General features: G+C 41.3%; 1 protein-coding gene across 1 annotated transcript in view; it reads left to right on the forward strand.

Annotated features, from left to right (window-relative positions):
* LOC126203283 (fatty acyl-CoA reductase wat-like) overlaps positions 1-3,834 on the forward strand; it is a 203,838-nt gene extending 200,004 nt beyond the window's left edge. The window contains exons 8-9 of the mRNA XM_049937541.1: positions 360-617; positions 3,597-3,834. Of these exons, the coding sequence (XP_049793498.1) occupies positions 360-617; positions 3,597-3,690 (352 nt within the window). The 3' untranslated portion in view covers positions 3,691-3,834. The remainder of the gene's footprint in view (positions 1-359; positions 618-3,596) is intronic.
* The last annotated feature ends 16,256 nt before the right edge of the window (positions 3,835-20,090 follow it).

The raw sequence follows: 20,090 nt of genomic DNA on the forward strand, positions 1-20,090 counted from the left end.
TAACATCTTAGGTCATCAGTCCCCTAGAACTTAAAACTACTTAAACCTAACTAACCTAAGGACAGCACACACATCCATGCCCGAGGCAGGATTCAAACCCGCGACCGTAGCAGTCGCGCGGTTCCGGACTGAGCGCGTAGAACCGCGAGACCACCGCGGCCGGCGGATAGCTCCAGTGCCGCCACCTGTTGCCATTATCAGCCAACATTGTGGCTGCGTGGTAGACAATATGTGGAGCGTCGTAAGCCGTAAACATCATTCGACTTTTGTAGCCTCGCACTCGAGGTGTTCGTTGTCAAACGTGGCACGAGGAACAGCTAATGCGTAGCTGCCTGTGACGACTGTCGCGTTGTCCGCAGGATGGTGGGCGCGTACCGGAAGATCCACCGCCTCCTGGACGTGACGAGCTACTTCTGCACGCGGGAGTGGTCGTTCGACAACCGGCGCTGCAAGGAGCTGTGGTCGCGCCTCTCCCCCGTGGACCGCCAGCTCTTCCCTTTCGACATGAGGGGCTTCGACTGGGACACGTACTTCTACCGATACGTGCGCGGCGTGCGCCTCTACATCCTGAAGGAGGACATGGCGAACGTCAACGAGGCTATGCCACGCTGGAACAGGTAGGAGTCGCTCTCTGCTCGCCACCAGCAGTCGTCGCGATAGGCACAGCACTGCCTCCTCTTGGTTTTTGTCGCCTGCTAACTACCCGCTGCCTTTCAGTGACACAGCTGCATACTGAATCATCAACACTCTGTCATACACAAGGGCTTAAAAACAGGTATCCATTTTCTTGCAGTACGCAGTACTGGTCGAAACTACTACACTGCTGGCCACTAAAATTGCTACACCATAAAGAAATACAGATGATAAACGGGTATTCATTGGACATATATATTATACTAGAACTGACGTGTGATTACATTTTCACGCAATTTGGGTCCATAGATCCTGAGAAATCAGTACCCAGAACAACCACCTCTGGCCGTAATAACGGCCTTGATACGCCTGGGCATTGAGTCAAACAGAGCTTGGATGGCGTGTACAGGTACAGCTGCCCATGCAGCTTCAACACGATACCACAGTTCATCAAGATTAGTGACTGGCGTATTGTGAAGAACCAGTTGCTCGGCCACCATTGACCAGACGTTCTGGAGAATGTGCTGGCCAGGGCAGCAGTCGAACATTTTCTGTAACCAGAAAGGCTCGTACAGGACCTGCAACATGCGGTCGTGCATTATGCTGCTGAAATGTAGGGCTTCAAGGAGATCGAATGAAGGGTAGAGCCATTGCTCGTAACACATCTGATGTAACGTCCGCTGTTCAAAGAACCGTCAATGCGAACAAGAGGTAACCGAGACGTGTAACCAACCGCACCCCACACCATCACGCAGGGTGATACGCCAGTATGGCGATGACGAATACACGCTTCCAATGTGCGTTCACCATCATGATGCTGTAAACAGAACCTGGATTCAACCGAAAAAATGACGTCAAGGGTAACCGCAGCCATGGTCTCAGAGCTGATAGTCCATGCTGCTGCAAACGTTGTCGAACTGTTCGTGCAGATGGTTGTTGCCTTGCAAACGTCGCCATCTGTTGACTCAGGGATCGAGACGTGGCTGCACGATCCGTTACAGCCATGCGGATAAGATGCCTGTCATCTCGACTGCTAGTGATACGCCGGCCGAAGTGGCCGTGCGGTTAAAGGCGCTGCAGTCTGGAACCGCAAGACCGCTACGGTCGCAGGTTCGAATCCTGCCTCGGGCATGGATGTTTGTGATGTCCTTAGGTTAGTTAGGTTTAACTAGTTCTAAGTTCTAGGGGACTAATAACCTCAGCAGTTGAGTCCCATAGTGCTCAGAGCCATTTGAACCATTTTTTTGCTAGTGATACGAGGCCGTTGGGATCCAGGACGGCGTTCCGTATTACCCTCCTGAACCCACCGATTCCATATTCTGCTAACAGTCATTGGATCTCGACCAATGCGAGCAGTAGTGTCGCGATACGATAAACCGCAATCGCGATAGGCTATAATGCGACTTTCATCAAAGTGATGATACGCATTTCTCCTCCTTAGACGAGGCATCACAATAACGTTTCACCAGGTAACGCCGGTCAACTGCTGTTTGTGTATGAGAAATCGGTTGGAAACTTTCCTCATGTCACCACCGGTGCCAACCTTGTGTGAATGCTCTGAAAAGCTAAACGTTTGCATATCAAAGCATCTTCCTCGTGTCGGTTAAATTTCGCGTCCGTAGCACGTCATCTTCGTGGTGTAGTAATTTTTATGGCCAGTAGTATACAAACTGACCTCAAAATTACGTCCAGAGACAAATACAGTGACGGAAGTAACCGAATTATGAGCAGAACACACAAAGGTAAGATGGCGTGGGCCGCAGGGTGGTGTGGCAACTGTCGTGGTAGGGAAACTAGTCAGGAGCACAAATGATTAGCGAAACAGTTAACACAGGAAACGAAAGATTTACGTGTATTTCTCCAAGCGTATGAAGACTCTTTACAGATAATGCAAGACGAAATAAGCCCAGCTTTTACAATAGCAACGATGATGTCGGAGCCGCGATTAGGTGGCGTCACGGAGTGCGGTGAGTGACTGCCGCCAGCCGTCTGTTTTTAAGTAAAAGACATGAGGATAAAAATGTGGAATAAAAAGGTGCGTAGGTTATATGGCCCTTTATATGCAGGTTGGTCCATTGATAGTGACCGGGCAAATATCTCACCTACTTGGGCATCATCATTTGTTGCAAGTCGTGGTTGACGTTTCACATGTGGCTGAACACTTCCTGTTTTCTTAAATAACGTAACTATCCTGCGAACGGTCCGGACACTTGGATGATGTCGTCCAGGATACCGAGCAGCATACATAGCACACGCCCGTTGGTCACTTTGATGACAATAGCCGTACATCAACACGATATCGACCTTTTCCGCTATTGGTAAACGGTCCATTTTTACGCGGGTAATGTATCACGAAGCAAATACCGTCCGCACTGGCGGAATGTTACGTGATACCACGTACTTATACGTTTGTGACTATTACAGCGCCATCCATCACAAAGCGAAAAAAGTGGTCCAACTAAAACATTCATATTTATTTATGTACTACACGAATAAGTAATAAAAAATGGGAGTTCCTATTTAAAAAAAAAACCTCAGTTGATATCCGATTGACCTATGGCAGCGCCATCTAGCGGGCCAACCATAGCGCCATCTGGTTTCCCCCTTCAAGCTAAACAAGTTTCGTTCTTTGTAGTTTTTTTGTTTGACGCTTATTTCGCGAGATATTTGGCCCGGTCACGATCAATGGACCACCCTGTATGCTCAGTCTCTTTCTAGGCAGTTTACCGTTTCCAGTTTGTAGGGGAATCTAGTAACACACTGATCGCCTGCGTAAAGAAAGCAATAGATATGAGGTAAAGCCTAATAGGTAGGCAACACACCTAACGTACAAGTAACGTGGGTACGTTCTTCAGTGACCAAGGCTGCTAGGAGAACCACCGTAGTCTACACGTACTTGTGCTAGCCTACGGTAGTTTTTTTTTACAACTCTGTGCTTGACTCGTCGTCTGCTTGTTGTGCAGACTGAGGCGCGTCGACAGGGCAATACGGGCGGCGGCCACGGCGCTCCTCCTGTGGCTGCTCTGGGGTCTGCTGGCGGCGCTGTTCTGGCAGTGACGTCACGGCACTGCTGTTACTTCGGCCGACTACTGTCAGCAGCCGTAGAGGAGACGACCAGATGGCGGCGAGCCACCGACGCTTCGTCGTGCCACACAATGGTCAAGGAGACCGACTGCCGTGAAGGCATTCTCTGGTAGACTCCTGTCAGCGCTCGTCGACACGCCTGTGCAACACTGCAGCCTTTGGACAAACAACTGCCGCTACAACGGTTGACACGGACGTCCTTCTACTCACCACACGTTTTTACCACCGACAAAAAGAGACAGTTACTGTCCCTCGTGTACACATACGCATTTGCACTGACTTAACTAAGACATCATGATGCTTGTTTTCTTATTTATTCACTACTTGTAATAGACTTTAATTAAAGTAACAAACGCAGTGTGTGTGTGTGTCTCAGAAAAGTGATTCAGCAGGTGTCCAGGTGCACGAACTAACAATTTCTGGAGAGTGAAATAAAAACGTAATGTAGCTATCTAAGAGCCTGGTCGCTGTTCTCTGTAACCTAGAATAAGGCCATTAACCGCACACACTGAGAAAGTGCTTCTGTACAATTGTTCTATTTCTGTGCCGAATATTTGACCAAAGCTTCAATAAACAGCATCTTTCAGTTGTTTTTTTATTTTGCTAATAATGTTAAAAAATGCTAAGGCAAACAAGGGTGTCTGACAAACGATATGCATCTCAGAACGTTGGCCTATCGCAATAAATTCGGCAACATGTCTAATTATCTCCTTGTCAACGGGATGTTGAACCTTGATCCACCTGCCTCGTGCTACCGTCTGTCACGAAAGAAGTAAGCGTGGTGATTTGGTTCACTGTTGTACACAGGCAGTATGCAGAGCAACTGACGAGATGTTACAACTCACGTTGATACTGAAACTTCCTGTCAGATTAAAAGTGTGTGACAGACCGAGACTCGAATTCAAGACCTTTGCCTTTCGGGGCAATTGCTCTACCGACTGAGCCACCCAAGCACGACTCACGACCCTTTCTCACAGCTTCAATTCCGCCAGTATCTCGTCTCCTACCTTCCAAACATCGATTTCGAGTCTCGATCCGACACACAGTTTTAATCTTCCAGGAAGTTTCATATCAGTGCACACTCCGCTGCAGAGTGAATTTCATTCTGACACGTTGATACTGCTTATGAACTGTTCATGAACTTTTCTTAAGACGATGTGACGGATAATTTGCAACCCTAATCTCACCTGTATTAATACGGAATACCGAGTCTCTGGTGTTAAAGCTGTGCGCTTTTGATACTGCTTATGAACTGTTCATGAACTTTTGTTAAGACGATGTGACGGATAATTTGCAACCCTTTGCAAACTTTGAGGTTCGCCGATGACATTGTAATTCTCTCAGAGACAGCAAAGGACTTGGAAGAGCTGTTGAACGGAATGGACAGTGTCTTGAAAGGAGGATATAACATGAACATCAACAAAAGTAAAACGAGGATAATGGAATGTAGTCAAATTAAATCGGGTGATGCTGAGGGAATTAGATTAGGACATGAGGCACATAAAGTAGTAAAGGAGTTTTGCTATTTACGGAGTAAAATAACTGATGATGGTCGAAGTAGAGAGGATATAAAATGTAGACTGGCAATGGCAAGGAAATCGTTTCTGAAGAAGAAAAATTTGTTATCATCGAGTATAGATTTAAGTGTCAGGAAGTCGTTTCTGAAAGTATTTGTATGGAGTGTAGCCATGTATGGAAGTGAAACATGGACGATAAATAGTTCGGACAGGAGGAGAATAGAAGCTTTCGAAATGTGGTGCTACAGAAGAGTGCTGAAGATTAGATGGGTAGATCACATAACTAATGAGGAGGTATTGAATAGAATTGGGGAGAAGAGGAGTTTGTGGCACAACTTGACTAGAAGAAGGAACCGGTTGGTAGGACATGTTCTGAGGCATCAAGGGATCACCAATTTAGCATTGGAGGGCAGCGTGGAGGGTAAAAATCGTAGAGGGAGACCAAGAGATGAATACACTAAGCAGATTCAGAAGGATGTAGGTTGCAGTAGGTACTGGGAGATGAAGAAGCTTGCACAGGATAGAGTAGCATGGAGAGCTGCATCAATCCAGTCTCAGGACTGAAGACCACAACAACAACAATCTCACCTGTATTAATACGGAATATCGAGTCTCTGGTGTTAAAGCTGTGCGCTAAAACATTTAAAATTTGTGCAAAACCCCTTGACAAAATTTTTCAGTGTCTGTATAGTACTATACAATGTCTTTCAGATATGCTTACATGGACATTGCAAAATTGCATTACATGCCAAAACTACGATAATAGTTGTACCTTTCCCTGTGCGGGGATACCAGTGTGCGAGCACTAAAGGACGTAGACACGGTGACATATGGAAGTATGGATCAGTCCGGGAAGCGTGCACGGGTAGCCAAAGTGGTTAAGACGACCGCTCGCGTTACGTGGCAAATCCTGATTTGAATCCTTGTTCACTGCAAATTTTCATGTGTCACTAATAAATTGTGCAGCTGATGTCTAAGGGTATGCCCTATCTGCGAATACATCTGCTTCCATCGAGGCTGGTCACCCACAATTCTCGAACATTGACAATTTTTCTTTCATGCATGTTTACACTTCAGTTTCTTCCCTTTCTTTTCTATTTCTTGTCCTGTCCTTCACAGTTTTCGGGACTATAGTTGGTAAGAACTTCATTTACGCAGCTTGCAGTTTGTTGTTGACCTGTTTGGTTGCCATGCAGGTTTCCGTGCCGTTTGTTATTACGAGGTTAAATTACGACTATAGGAGAGTGCGTTTTCATCTTTCACTATCATTGATGAGTAGCTTCCGTTTACGATTGTTCTTCAGAAGCATATCAGCGTCAGGCCATAAACGAATCAACAATACTACATGCCAAACTACAACTGAATCGAAAATGTAAAAATGTGCGGTCACAGTCTGTGTGTGCATGAGCTATGAAACCCAGCAGGAAACTCCCTTCACTGTCAAGTCGCCGTTGATCTCTTTCTCTGTCATGTAGCTGTAGGTCTTACTTTTTTAATTACTAGTGTATGTGATAGAAGTAAGATTTCCGTAATTGGAACAACTAAGCCCATCCAATATATTAAAATTCTCTTGCGAAATTCAGTACAACTCCATCCATTTCAGCTGCAATTCCGGCAAACAGCAACGCCAGCACTCATTCATTTATTACACATTTTGTTTCACAAATACCATCAATGAAAGTGAGATACCACGAATATGAAATGGCACCAGATATATGGTACATTAGCATGATGTACCAGAGATTGCTGGCTACTTCTGTGAAGTATGTTAACGACCAAATAAAACTAGTTTCAATGTATTTACACAGTTAATTACGACAATTTCTTGTGGAATATATAATTTCAGTACTCACTTAAACGTAGCACTACATACTTAGTCTGCATGTCCCTGTTAGTAAGCAAATAATTTATCATTTTATTCTGAACTCATTACGTTAACACAATCGTCGAAGGCCAAATGCGGCGAAAGCAATCGTAGTAATCACTTCCTCCACCATAGTAAGTGTTGAAAAACAATCTCATTATTCACAATCTTGGCACATATTTATATTTATAATTTAGAAGAGTTCGTCTTTTTTTCTATGTGAACTTACATAGACCTTCTTTTCCTCCCGATAGATCTTTATTAATTCTCTGTATTTCTTCAGCAGTTCTCTTGCGCACCTTAAATTTCGTTCTATCTTGACAGATTTCTTCATGAATGCCAATTTAGGTCTTCATAAATTACTGTTTGACAATTGTTTAGGTTCTCCATCGTCAAAGGTAAGTTCAGAATATTCTTTGTGGTTCTGTCGATACTCATTCTACGTAAGTTACCAAAAAGTTTTATACTCACCGCTTCCTAAATGGATGTGTGACTTACTTATGCGACTTGCTTTCTTTGATTACTTCTTCATCCAAATTCTACTTTAGAAGTTTGTTTCTAGAATCTTTCCTGAAAATTTTCTTTCGTGTTTTACAGTCTTTTTGATTTCAGGTGTGTCACCAAGTATCGGAGACTCTGATGCTTTAAGTACTTCTATCTTTAACCACTATGCTACAATGTCTTTTTGTGCGGTAACGATTTTTAATTAGTTTTAATTAGCTCTCTTATTATTTGTCCTTGTTTTGGGTTCCAGACCGCAGATTTTCAAAAAATTTTCGGAAACCATGAAGAAATAATAATGCTGAATTATATTAAGGTCTCTCATGCCCCTCCACCCACCGCTCACACACACACACACACACACACACACACACACACAATCCTGGGGAGAGCGAGGGGGAGGGGGCAGGGGGGGGGGAGGCAGGAAGACGCACTGATCTGAGGTGCTTTTACACCTGTGCCACTCTGCTTGCGCATTAGGCGCATTCAGCCGTTGCACGAAGAGGTGCATGCACGGGTGCAAACCGGTGTAAAGTGTATGCCTCTCAATTGTGAGCACAGGGGAGCAGGAATCTCCCCGTAACAGGCAGGGAGATATGTGCCTCTACTTGCGTGTGGAGCGAGCACACCCGCATGACGAATAGCCGCAAGGCGCACAGGTGTCAACGCACGTTTTACAGTACGAAGATGGTGGGCCCGCGCACATATATTTTTATACTCAGCGATTCTGATCCGATTACCTGAGTCTTAACTTGCATTTCCAACGAAATGTCGACAACCGAAACTCTAGTTCAAATGTATTCACTGCCAGACTGTGTCAACATCCACCGTGGAACTAACAAAAGCGACCAACCTTCAGTTCACTCGGAAATCGAGCATTAGCATACAAACCAGACAGTTCCCACATCGCCGACAGTGTCGTGCGTTAACCTCTTCATCGAAGGTCTGAATCCGTTACCTAAAGCCCATGACATAGACACTACAGCTCCATATCGAGTATTAGCATACAAACCAGACAGTTCCCACATCGCCGACATTGTCGTGCGTTAACCTCTTCATCGAAGGTCTGAATCCGTTACCTAAAGCCCATGACATAGACACTACAGCTCCATATTAAACGTGATTCCCAACTGGAAAACGTTGTCTAGATAAAACATTGAAGGAAACTGCGAAACAAACACATTTCTGGTAGTACGCATTGTTTTCAAAAAATGGAAGAGGTAATGTGTTAATCGTGGTATCAATTCTTTCTTTTTTCACATTAAATTACTAACTAAGATATCTGCAAGGGTGTGTAGCCAGACAGCCTACTACCTGTGCACACTAGGTGCACAATTCGAGAGATAATTTTTCACTGAGAAGTACAATTTCGGCCTTTGAAACTGCAAAATGGTTCAAATGGCTCTGAGCACTATGGGACTTAACATCTGAGGTCATCAGTCCCCTAGAACTTAGAACTACTTAAACCTAACTAACCTAAGGACATCACACACATCCACGCCCGAGGCAGGATTCGAACCTGCGACCGTAGCGGTCCCGCGGTTCCAGACTGAAGCGCCTAGAACCGCACGGCCACACCGGCCGACTTGAAACTGAAATACTGGTTACTGGTGGCAATGTAAAAGTATTTTCATTGTTTACATTCAGTTACCATTTAGCTAGTGATAGGTTTTGTTCTCTGTCGAGGCATTTGAGATTTCTCGAAGAATTTTCGAAACAGATCTGCCCCCTCCCCCCCCCCCCCCCCCCTCTGAACACCATAGCGAAACCGAGTACACGAAGAAGTGTTTTCTCGCACTGAGATCAATTTTGGCTCGATCAATACGGTTTTGAGTGCTTCACTTCGAATACAGAAGTTCTTACAAGTTGAAAAGGGAGCTTCAATCGATATGAAGTAATGCAACATACTTCATGATCATACCGTGTGTAATATTTCCAGCTTCACGGTCTTCGTTTTTAATCGTATATCTATAAAGTCACTAGAATTTCTCAATTTAAATGGTGTTAAAAGGCTATAAATGTGATAAGGAACAGAAAGTGGAGATGAATGTTAAGTAGAGTCGTTTTTGAAAAATGTGGAAACTCCAATATTCATCATTCGAAATGAATACAGTAAATTTTCCTTGCGCTCTAAGCCTCACGCCTCGGTCCCCAGCGTTGTATCCAACACTGGAAGGTAATTTTGTCAAGCATTTAGTGTGAGTAATCACAAAGACCTATGCCTATGAGTTCAAGAGCGTTTTCGGGAAAAAAATCCCTTGTGAGAGAATAAAAAACGTGTGTCACTAAGAGAAGGAAGGAATAAGGATGTCATACATTCGTGGATTCGGAGCACTGTTGGAAATTCGTGCAATAAAATAAAGATCGTGTAAGAAGAAATTTGTAATGTTTTTTCATTAACGGCATCATTGTCAGCATGTTAAAATTCACTGTTAGACAAAAAAATTCATTTGGACCTTCGCACGGATTTCAGTATTCAGGGTCTGTCGTACTGGTCGTGTGTGTTATAATGTTACTAATATTGTTTTCAATACGGAACCCAATTTTGATATATGTATTTTTGAAAGTTTTGGCTATTTTCTTAGAAGACTACCGTATAGAGGAGAATAATGGAATCATTTCTATAAAATAACCAAAACTTTCAATTACAAATACCAAAACTGGAGTCTTTACTGAAAGCAATATTAGCAGTATTATAGGACACACTACGAGTTCAACAGCCCCATTTGGTATGTCAGGGATCTACAAAATTGGACGTAATGATTGCGACAAAACATACGTCGGACAAACTGGTAGAAACTTTCGGGTACTTTTTAAAGACCACATAAAATACGACGATGACAGTACAAGTGCCTTTGCACTACATCTCCTAAAGGACAAATATGCATTCGAAAACATCGGAAAGTTCCTCATTTTGCGTTTTGCTGAGAAAGGGAGAAATCGAAATTTTTAGTAGTTTAAAAAGTCACTTTGTCACACTTCTTAATAACCAAACAGATTTTCACCAAAAAATACCTCGATAACTTCAGTCACATTCTGCTAATGATCAATCATAAATCATCTAAAATAAAATGTAAAATTTAGCCTCACCTCACCATATGTCTTAATATTTACTTTTATTTTCCATACTACATCAGTTACTACCACTTTTTTAACTTTCCTCAACTACGCACGCAGTCTGAGTATTTGAAATTATTATTCCATTTATTCCTCGCTTAGCTTTACTCTTTCTTGGATATAATACCTTTGTAAATGTCAGGCTGTCAAACCCCAAGGCAGCATTCCTGTACCAAAACGAATAGAAAACACAAATTTAAGGAAGCTGACATTTCAACATGTTAGGAATAGTTTTCTAATGCAGTTAAATATACTTTAAATACGTTTTCATCCACATCATTATACTTCCATTTGTGGAGATAATATAATACAGTATATTCTATTTTGTACACAACTACAAAATCACTAGAGAATGGCCAAGAAGTCTACAACTATTTCTGAACAAATAAAATAAATAGTGCCAAACTGGAAAATGTGACCTTCTTTTACTTAAGTTTATATTCAGTGTTCACAAATTTTTCTCTTCCAGTAACACATTTGGTGCTACATCAAAGTTTTCATGTGATCAGAGGCTTCCCCAAACGCACCAATTTATTGCGAGTCACGGATACGCTAGGACGTAACCTTGTTTGTCTCTACTTTAATAATTTCAGAATGTAATTTTGCACATATTACAGGCAGTATTTATTTCTTTTATACATGCGACCTGTAAAGTAAAGTTGCACTCTTCATTAATAAATAATGTGTCAGTTAAACTGGTTCTTAACAACTTTATATTGTCATTGTCCGGTCGCAGAGCAGATCACCAAATAACACAAAGAGGAAATCAGCTACAGTCATACCAGGAGATGTTAGTGTAAGTGGAGTTCTTACAACTCATTGCTATCCAAAAACTGTGTTTGTGTGTTAGTGAATAATGTAGAGAGATGTTGAGAATTACTAGAAGACACACGAAACTAAGCAGCTGGATCAGAGAACTGACTGGAGTCGAAAACATAATCACAAGTGATAAAACTTAAATAAAAATTAGCGGGACTTGTAGAAAAGCGAAATGGTGGCAGCTGGTCCAGTGAAGTTCTTTGCTGGATTACATGAGACAAGAGGAGGCTGAGAAACTGTCCCAACAAAAGACGTGGGTGTATGCAGCTGACGACCATAATAAATGGAAAAGTCTAGTGAAATCTTTATCCAGAAGTGAATGTCAAAAGACAGATGACAGCTTCACCAATACCTAAACTAGTTATAAACGTACCTAAAGCTCTCCTCTACTTTTTTTGCCTCTGGAAAAATCTATGCCAATTACCATTTGTTCAGTTTTCCAATCCACAAAAATTTCAGTACCCCAGCAAAAGTCTACAATGCAAATGAATCACATGAAACTGTAAAAGTGGTGATGCACATCGAAATGAACGAAAATTAGGAACTGCACATCGCTTGGAAGTCCTTAAAACAGCACGAAACAACGTTCATATATCAAAATGACAGACAAATTAATGAATAATGGTATTGCCTGTAGTCGAAGTTTGACCAGTTGCGTTTGTACGGTAAAAAAACTCAGTTTTTTAATATAAGTAATTGGTATTTATTCGTATGCAGATTCTTAGTTCTTAACAGAACACTATGCTGATTTTTAGGCCTTACCTGAACGCTGTGAAAGAAAGGAGTAAGAAAAGGAGAAAAGTAAGTATGAGAAAATGAAAGACAAAAATTAGGAAAACAATTGCATTATTCTATAATTTAAAGCTACAAAACCTTAGTATAAACAGTATTGTTAGTAAACATTGTTTCATCATTCACTACAACTCTTTGCTCGCTATGTTCACAAATACAGAAGTTCGAACCATCAGAAAACGAACTCTATTTGTTGCAACATACGACTGACCAGGGGTAAAAACTGGTTGTCTTAACAAAATCCCAACTTTTACAAATGTTTCTCCTTGTGAAATGAACGAATATTATGAACCGTAAATCGCTTGGAAGTCTTTAAAACGGCGGGAAACAACGTTCGAATATCAAGAAGACAGACAAATTAATGAGTACTAACGGTAATAGCAAATGGAATAGTAAGGAATTGCGTCATGATATCATTTTGATCACCAAATAATGGCTGTGGTATTTCACTAATATTGTCGCCAAACGGTCGAAACTTCCTTGCTTAGTCGTTACCGATTTGTCTCAAAAATTTCAAAAACCTTACTTTATACGGCAAAACCCTCGTGTTTTGAGTTAAAGTAACATGATGAAATTAATGAAACTCATTCCAACTTCTAATGCAGTTCTCAAGTAATGTTGCACGTGATCCGTATGGGACAACGTGTAAAATTGATCATCAGACGAAATAAGTTTTACGTCTAAAAGTTTTATGTTTATTACATTCATCTGAATACAAACCACTAAAAACTCTGTAAGTTTCATTACCTGAAGTTTACACATGGAAACTTCAAGAAAAAGAATCACTGAATATGAATTAATGTATTGATCATAGTTACTTCTTGTATATGTCTTGCAGTCGAAAAAGTGAAAAATCTAGTTATTGTCTTTCTTTGCTTTAAATGAAACTGACCCATTGATGAATGTTTACCTTTGTTCTGACATAATTAAAGTAAGAAATCTAAAATCGAGTAATAAATCAAAAACCGAGATGATTTTGACTATACCACTCTTTGATAATGGTGGCTCACCATCAGTTGTGATAAAAATAGCGGCCACATCACTTGCATTGTATCATTGTAACGCCACAGGTCTAACTTTTTCTTAACCAAAATAACAACACAAACTCTCTACTTTTATTTTCAACTCCTGCACATTAATCTTTCATCGCAGTGAAACAACGTACAAAAGAATTGGCACCTTCCAATTCAAAAGCAATTTCATGCATTACATTTTTATCAGTATTGGATGACTCATTTGATTGTTCATTCAGTCTATAGTGAATAGCATTGTCGATGTCACAATAATATAATTCGCAAAACATTGTGAACGACCAGAGATGAAAGTCACTGGATCTGACCTACAGCTCATGGGTGGTCGCAATGGAAATTGCGAATATATTTAGTGTGTGATAAAAAGTCATGTATCAAAAAGTGATACATTCCACTCAAAATATGGCCTGAGAGCCAACCATAGCAAATGCTGCACTGTAAGTATGAATGTTATTGAAATAACTCTTTGATTTCTCTTGTCGTCTTGGATCATTTGAAATTCGTCCTTGATAAAATGTGTTGAAAAAATAAATGTTGTGTTAATGCTGGCAAATTAACATTTCCCTCACTACAACACAATGTCAATGTTGTATCACTTACAGTAACCTCTGATGCCAAATGTTTTGCATTACAAAATCTGCAGAGTAAATTCCTTAAACCGCAATTGTAACTGTCAAAATTTTGTGGAATTACGTTCAGCGCACATTTAAATGTATCATTCAATAAGACAGATACGTTGTCATTATGAACATCCACAAGCTGGAAGTCGTAGTTACTCAAAATGAAGAAATTAAATATTAGGAACTTAGTTCAAATTTTCTGATAACGGCGGCAAATGACCACAAAGTTACTCTCACAGAAAAGAAAGTGTAGTAACGACGCCAATATACGACGTTATTTACAGACTTCATTACTGCGATATTTTGATTTCCACTGGTGGCAACATCACCGACCTAGCTGTTATCGCATTTTAGCTGCCTGGTATGCCTGTGTAACAGCAAATGAACCACGTAAACACGAACGTTGCTTGAATGCAGTTTTAAGACTCGTTGTTGCTTTAGTGTGTCGTTTCTACCATAGCACTTGATGGGTACGCAGGGTGAAGTTTGTAGCGACACTTCAATCATCGATGTTCACATACTAGAGATTTCAATGTGTGATAGAGACGGTATCATCAGAGTTATGACAATGAGAGCATCTGCTACTTGGTTTTACCACTCTTAACAGTTATGTACACACAAGATTTTTTTTCTTTCTGCGCATATTGGCAAAGTACCTTTCGAATTATATAAGTTTCATTGTCCTTCTCGTATAATTAATTTTTAAAATCGGTACTTCAATTTTCGATTTTCACGTATTAATGTTATGATTGTTCAATAAAGCAGTTGCATTACGAATTTGAATGTCCAAATTCCTATTACCTTCTCTAGTCAAAACTGGTGTCTGTTTAGTTCTACGTCTTTCACTACGACCCGTTAGTGTTCTCCCTCTAGGCATAGTCTAAAACAAAAATGGTTTCCATATAATAAGGAAAGTTGGAAGTCATAGATATTCAAAATTAAGAAATGAAAAATTAGGATCTTACTTCAAATTTTCTGGTATCGGCGGTAAATGGGCACAAAGTTACCCTTACAGAAGAGTAATCGAAATAATGACGCCAGTATGCAACGTTAATGGTAGACTTCCTTACAACAATACTTTGATTTCCACTGCTGAAACTTCATCGGCCTAGCAGTTCTTGCACTGTAGCTGCCTGATATGCGTATCTTACTGTAAAAGAACCATCTAAACATGAACGCCCCTCGGTCGCGATTTCACGGAACGTTGTTACTTTGTGTGTCATTTTTACCATAGTCCCTGATCGGTATGCAGGGAAGATTTCGCTAGCACTTCAGTTTTCGATGTTAACTTATTGCAGATTTTAATGAGTGATACAGAATGCACAAATCAGGTTTATGAATATGAAAGCATCTACTTCCTTTTACCACTCTTCACGGCTACCTACACACATAACTTTTTTCTTTGTGCACATCTATGGGGAAGCATCTTTCGAGTTACATAAATTCATTGGACTCGTTGTATAATAATGTCAAAAATCGGTACTACAATTTTCGTGTTCACGTATTAATACACTCAAGCGCCAAAGAAACTGGTATAGGTATGTGTATTCAAATACAGGCATATGTATCAGGCAGAATACGGCCCTGCGGTCGACAACGCCTTTGTAAGACAGCAAGTATCTGGCGCATTTGTTAAGTCAGTCACTGCTGCTACACTTGTAGGTTGTCAAGATTTAAGTTAGCATGAACATGGTGTTATAGTCGGCACATCTCCGAGGTAGCGATCAAGTGAGGATTTTCCGGTCGTCTATTTTACGAGTGTATCTTTAATATCAGGAATCTGGTAAAACATCAAATCCCCGACATCGTTGCGGCCTGAAAAAGATCCTGCAAGAACGGGACAAACGATGATTGAAGAGAATCGTAAACGTGACGAGAAGGGCAACCCTTCCGCAAATTGCTGCAGATTTCAATGCTGGGCCATCAAAATGTGTCAGCGTGCTAACAATTCAACGAAACATCATCGATAAGGGCTTTCGGAGCCGAAGCCACACTCGTGTACCCTTGATGACTGCACGACACAAAGCTTTATACCTCGCCTGGGCCCATCGACACCGACATTGGACTGTGATGACTGGAAACATGATGCCTGGTCGGACGAGTCTCGTTTCAGATTGTATCGAGTGGGTGGACATGTACCGGTATGCAGACAACCTCATGAATCCATGGACCCTGTATGTCAGCAGAGGACTGCTCTAACTGATGGAGGCTCTTTAATGGTGTGGGGACCCCTCATACGTATAGATACGACCATGACAGGTGACACGCATGTAAGCATCCGTCTGATCACCTGCATCCATTCACCTCCACTGTGCTATTCCGATAGACATGGGCAATTCCAGCAGGACAATGTGACACCCCACACGACCAGAATTGCTACAGAGTGGTTCCAGGAACACTCTTCTGAGTGTAAACGCTTCCGCTGGCCACCAAACTCCGCAGACATGAACATTATTGAGCATATCTGGGATGCTTTGGAACATGCTGTTCAGAAGAGATCTCCACCCCCTCGTTCTCTTACGGATTTATGGACAGCCTTGGAGGATTCATGGTGTCAGTTCTCTCCAGCGGAACTGTAGACATTAGCCGAGTGGATGCCACGTAGTGTTGCAGCACTTCTGCGTGTTCGCGGGGACCCTGTACGATATTAGGCAGGTGTACCAGTTTCTTTGGCTCTTCAGTGTGTTATGATAATAAATATATAGTATGTACGAAAACGGTACTTCAGTTTTCGTGTTCACATATTGGCAGTACATCAATACCAAATCCAAACATAACCAAGAAAGGAACAGCACCTATTCATCGTCACCGATGTCGTCTGTATTTATGGTGCATGCGTGGCTTGCCCAGAAACGCAACTGATGAAGTGGGAACTTCAGATGGCCAAACCTTTAGAGAAAATGCTATTTTTGGAGCGGATCAGGCGAGGCATAAGCCAGTTATGCTAGCGTACTTTCCAGGCAACGGCTGGCACGACAGAAGGTGTAGAACGGTAATCCGAGGGGCCCGGGGTCAAGACCCTATGCGCAAGCATTCTTTGTTTTCCATTGTATGTTACTTAATCAGGAAATAAATCGAAATAATGCTTGGTAAGTTACATTTACTAATATTTTCGTAAAAGGCATGAAATGTAATGGCACAGAAAAATTTAGGATTGCAAATAAAGCCTAGGCGAAAGAGAACATTTATTTCGACCACTGTTCTGGAAGACGTATGCACCGAATGAGAGTTCATTAGAAAATAATGCATCCACTATGTCCAACTTTTTTGCATCAAAAATTTTATCCTTGTGAAATGCAAAAGCAAGAGAGCGAAACTTACTTCCATAAGCAATAATATAGCCCACGTAAACACCCTGACACAAAGTGTATTGCCGCAAACATCGCTGGTCATTAGATGAAAACCTGACCGCCAATTTGGATTTTAACCTGGAAATTAATAAGAGACTATGACGATGGTTTAACGGCCTGAAATGTTATCCCATTACTTTAAATCTGATCGACATGTGAATAAACGCGATGTGACTGTTATTATTTTAAGTTCAAGGCTTGGAAGGACTTTCACAAAATACAGCGGGATAATATGAAGGGGGTTAACCACAGCTAACGAAGACGAAAGCAGAACTCTAATCTTTACTTGTCGACCTCATGTAGTTATTGATATGCGTGTAAGAGGGATTGCGTCTCATACAGACATCAACACAAGTTTATTTCAAAATTCATGGCACAGAAAACTAAAACAGGTATAACTGAGTAAAATTTATTGTGTGTATGTCTGTGTGTGTGTGTGTGTGTGCGTGTGTGTGTGTGTGTGTGTTATCGAAATACAAAATACAAACCTGGAATGTGACCTGACAACCTAAACGCTCTATCGAGCTCAGAGCCACATCACGTACATAAAACTGAGCAAATAAATAAGCAAACCAATAATTTCAGCTCAACAGACTTGACCACTGTAAACTGTTTGGAGGAAAGGTAACTGCAGTAAAAAACTGTAATGTCGGCCTGTATAAGGATGTAACCTGAAACACACGAAAATATCTGCACTGATATATGGCCCTGGTAAAATATAGAAACTGACAGAAACTACATTGCACAAAGGAAACTGAACAATCACGTATTACGAATCTCAACTGCATAATGAAGTACTGGCAGAAACAGCAACACAGCAAGACTCCACAACAGCTAAAAAGCTACTGTTAAAAAGTAACTACAGTTGGTCCAGGGAAACCGGGTTCATAATCTTGACACAGAATGCCAATGAAACACATGACACAACCCTTAAGTTCTGAAATTTCATTTAGGAAGGAACTTATAAAAAGAAAACAATTATAGACTCTGATACGAAAATTCATTTAATCTAATAACTTATGTTGTTGTTGTTGTGGTCTTCAGTCCTGAGACTGGTGTGATGCAGCTCTCCATGCTACTCTATCCTGTGCAAGCTTCTTCATCTCCCAGTACTTACTGCAACCTACATCCTTCTGAATCTGCTTAGTGTATTCGTCTCTTGGTCTCTCTCTACGATTTTTACCCTCCACGCTGCCCTCCAATGTTAACTTTGTGATCCCCTGATGCATCAGAACATTTCCTACCAACCGGTCCCTTCTTCTTGTGAAGTTGTGCCACAAACTCCTCTTCTCCCCAATTCTATTTAATACCTCCTCATTAGTTATGTGATCTACCCATCTAATCTTCAGCATTCTTCTGTAGCACCACATTTCAAAAGCTTCTATTCTCTTCTTGTCCAAACTATTTGTCGTCCATGTTTCACTTCCATACATGACTACACTCCATACAAATACTTTCAAAAACGATTTCCTGACTCTTAAATCTATACTCCATGTTAACAAATTTCTCTTCTTCAGAAACGATTCTCTTGCCATTGCCAGTCTACATTTTATATCCTCTCTACTTCGACCATCATCAGTTATTTTGCTCCCCATATAACAAAACTCCTTTACTACTTTGTCTCATTTCCTAATCTAATTCCCTCAGCATCACCCGACTTAATTCGACTACATTCCATTATCCTCGTTTTGCTTTTGTTGATGTTCATTTTATATCTTCCTTTCAAGACACTGTCCATTCCGTTCAACTGCTCTTCCAAGTCCTTTACCGTCTCTGACAGAATGACAATGTCATCGGCGAACCTCAAAGTTTTTATTTCTTCTCCATGGATTTTAATACCTACACCGAATTTTTCTTTTCTTTCCTTTACTGCTTGCTCAATATACAGATTGAATAACAACGGGGAGAGGCTACAACCCTGTCTCACTCCCTTCCCAACCACTGCTTCCCTTTCATGCCCCTCGACTCATATAACTGCCATCTGGTTTCTGTACAAATTGTAAATAGCGTTTCGCTCCCTGTATTTTACTCCTGCCACCTTTAGAATTTGAAAGAGAGTATTCCAGACAACATTGTCGAAAGCCTGCAAATGCTAGAAACGTAGGTTTACCTTTCCTTAATCTGTTTTCTAAGATACGTCGTAGGGACAGCATTGCGTCACGTGTTCCAACATTTCTACGGAAACCTAACTGATCTTCCCGAGGTCGGCTTCTACCAGTTTTCCGTTCGTCTGCAAAGAATTCGCGTTAGTATTTTGCAGCTGTGACTTATTAAACTGATAGTTCGGTAATTTTCACAACTGTCAACACCTGCTTTCTTTGGGATTGGAATTATTATATTCTTCTTGAAGTCTGAGGGTATTTCGCCTGTCTCATACTTCTTCCTCACCAGATGGTAGAGTTTTGTCAGGACTGGCTCTCCGAAGGCCGTCAATAGTTCTAATGGAATGTTGTCTTCTCCCAGGGCCTTGTTTCGACTCAGACCTTTCAGTGCTCTGTCAAACTCTTCACGCAGTATCGTATCTCCCATTTCATCTTCATCTACATCCTCTTCCATTTCCATCATATTGTCCTCAAGTACATCGCCCTTTTATAGACCTTCTTTATACTACTTCCATCTTTCTGCTTTCCCTTCTTTGCTTAGAACTGGGTTTCCATCTGAGGTCTTGATGTTCATACAAGTGGCTCTCTTTTCTCCAAAGGTCTCTTTAATTTTCCTGTAGGCAGTATATATCTTACACCTAGTGAGATAAGCCTCTACAT

Source organism: Schistocerca nitens, chromosome 9, assembly GCF_023898315.1.
Source record: "Schistocerca nitens isolate TAMUIC-IGC-003100 chromosome 9, iqSchNite1.1, whole genome shotgun sequence".
Taxonomy (NCBI): Eukaryota; Metazoa; Arthropoda; class Insecta; order Orthoptera; family Acrididae; genus Schistocerca; species Schistocerca nitens.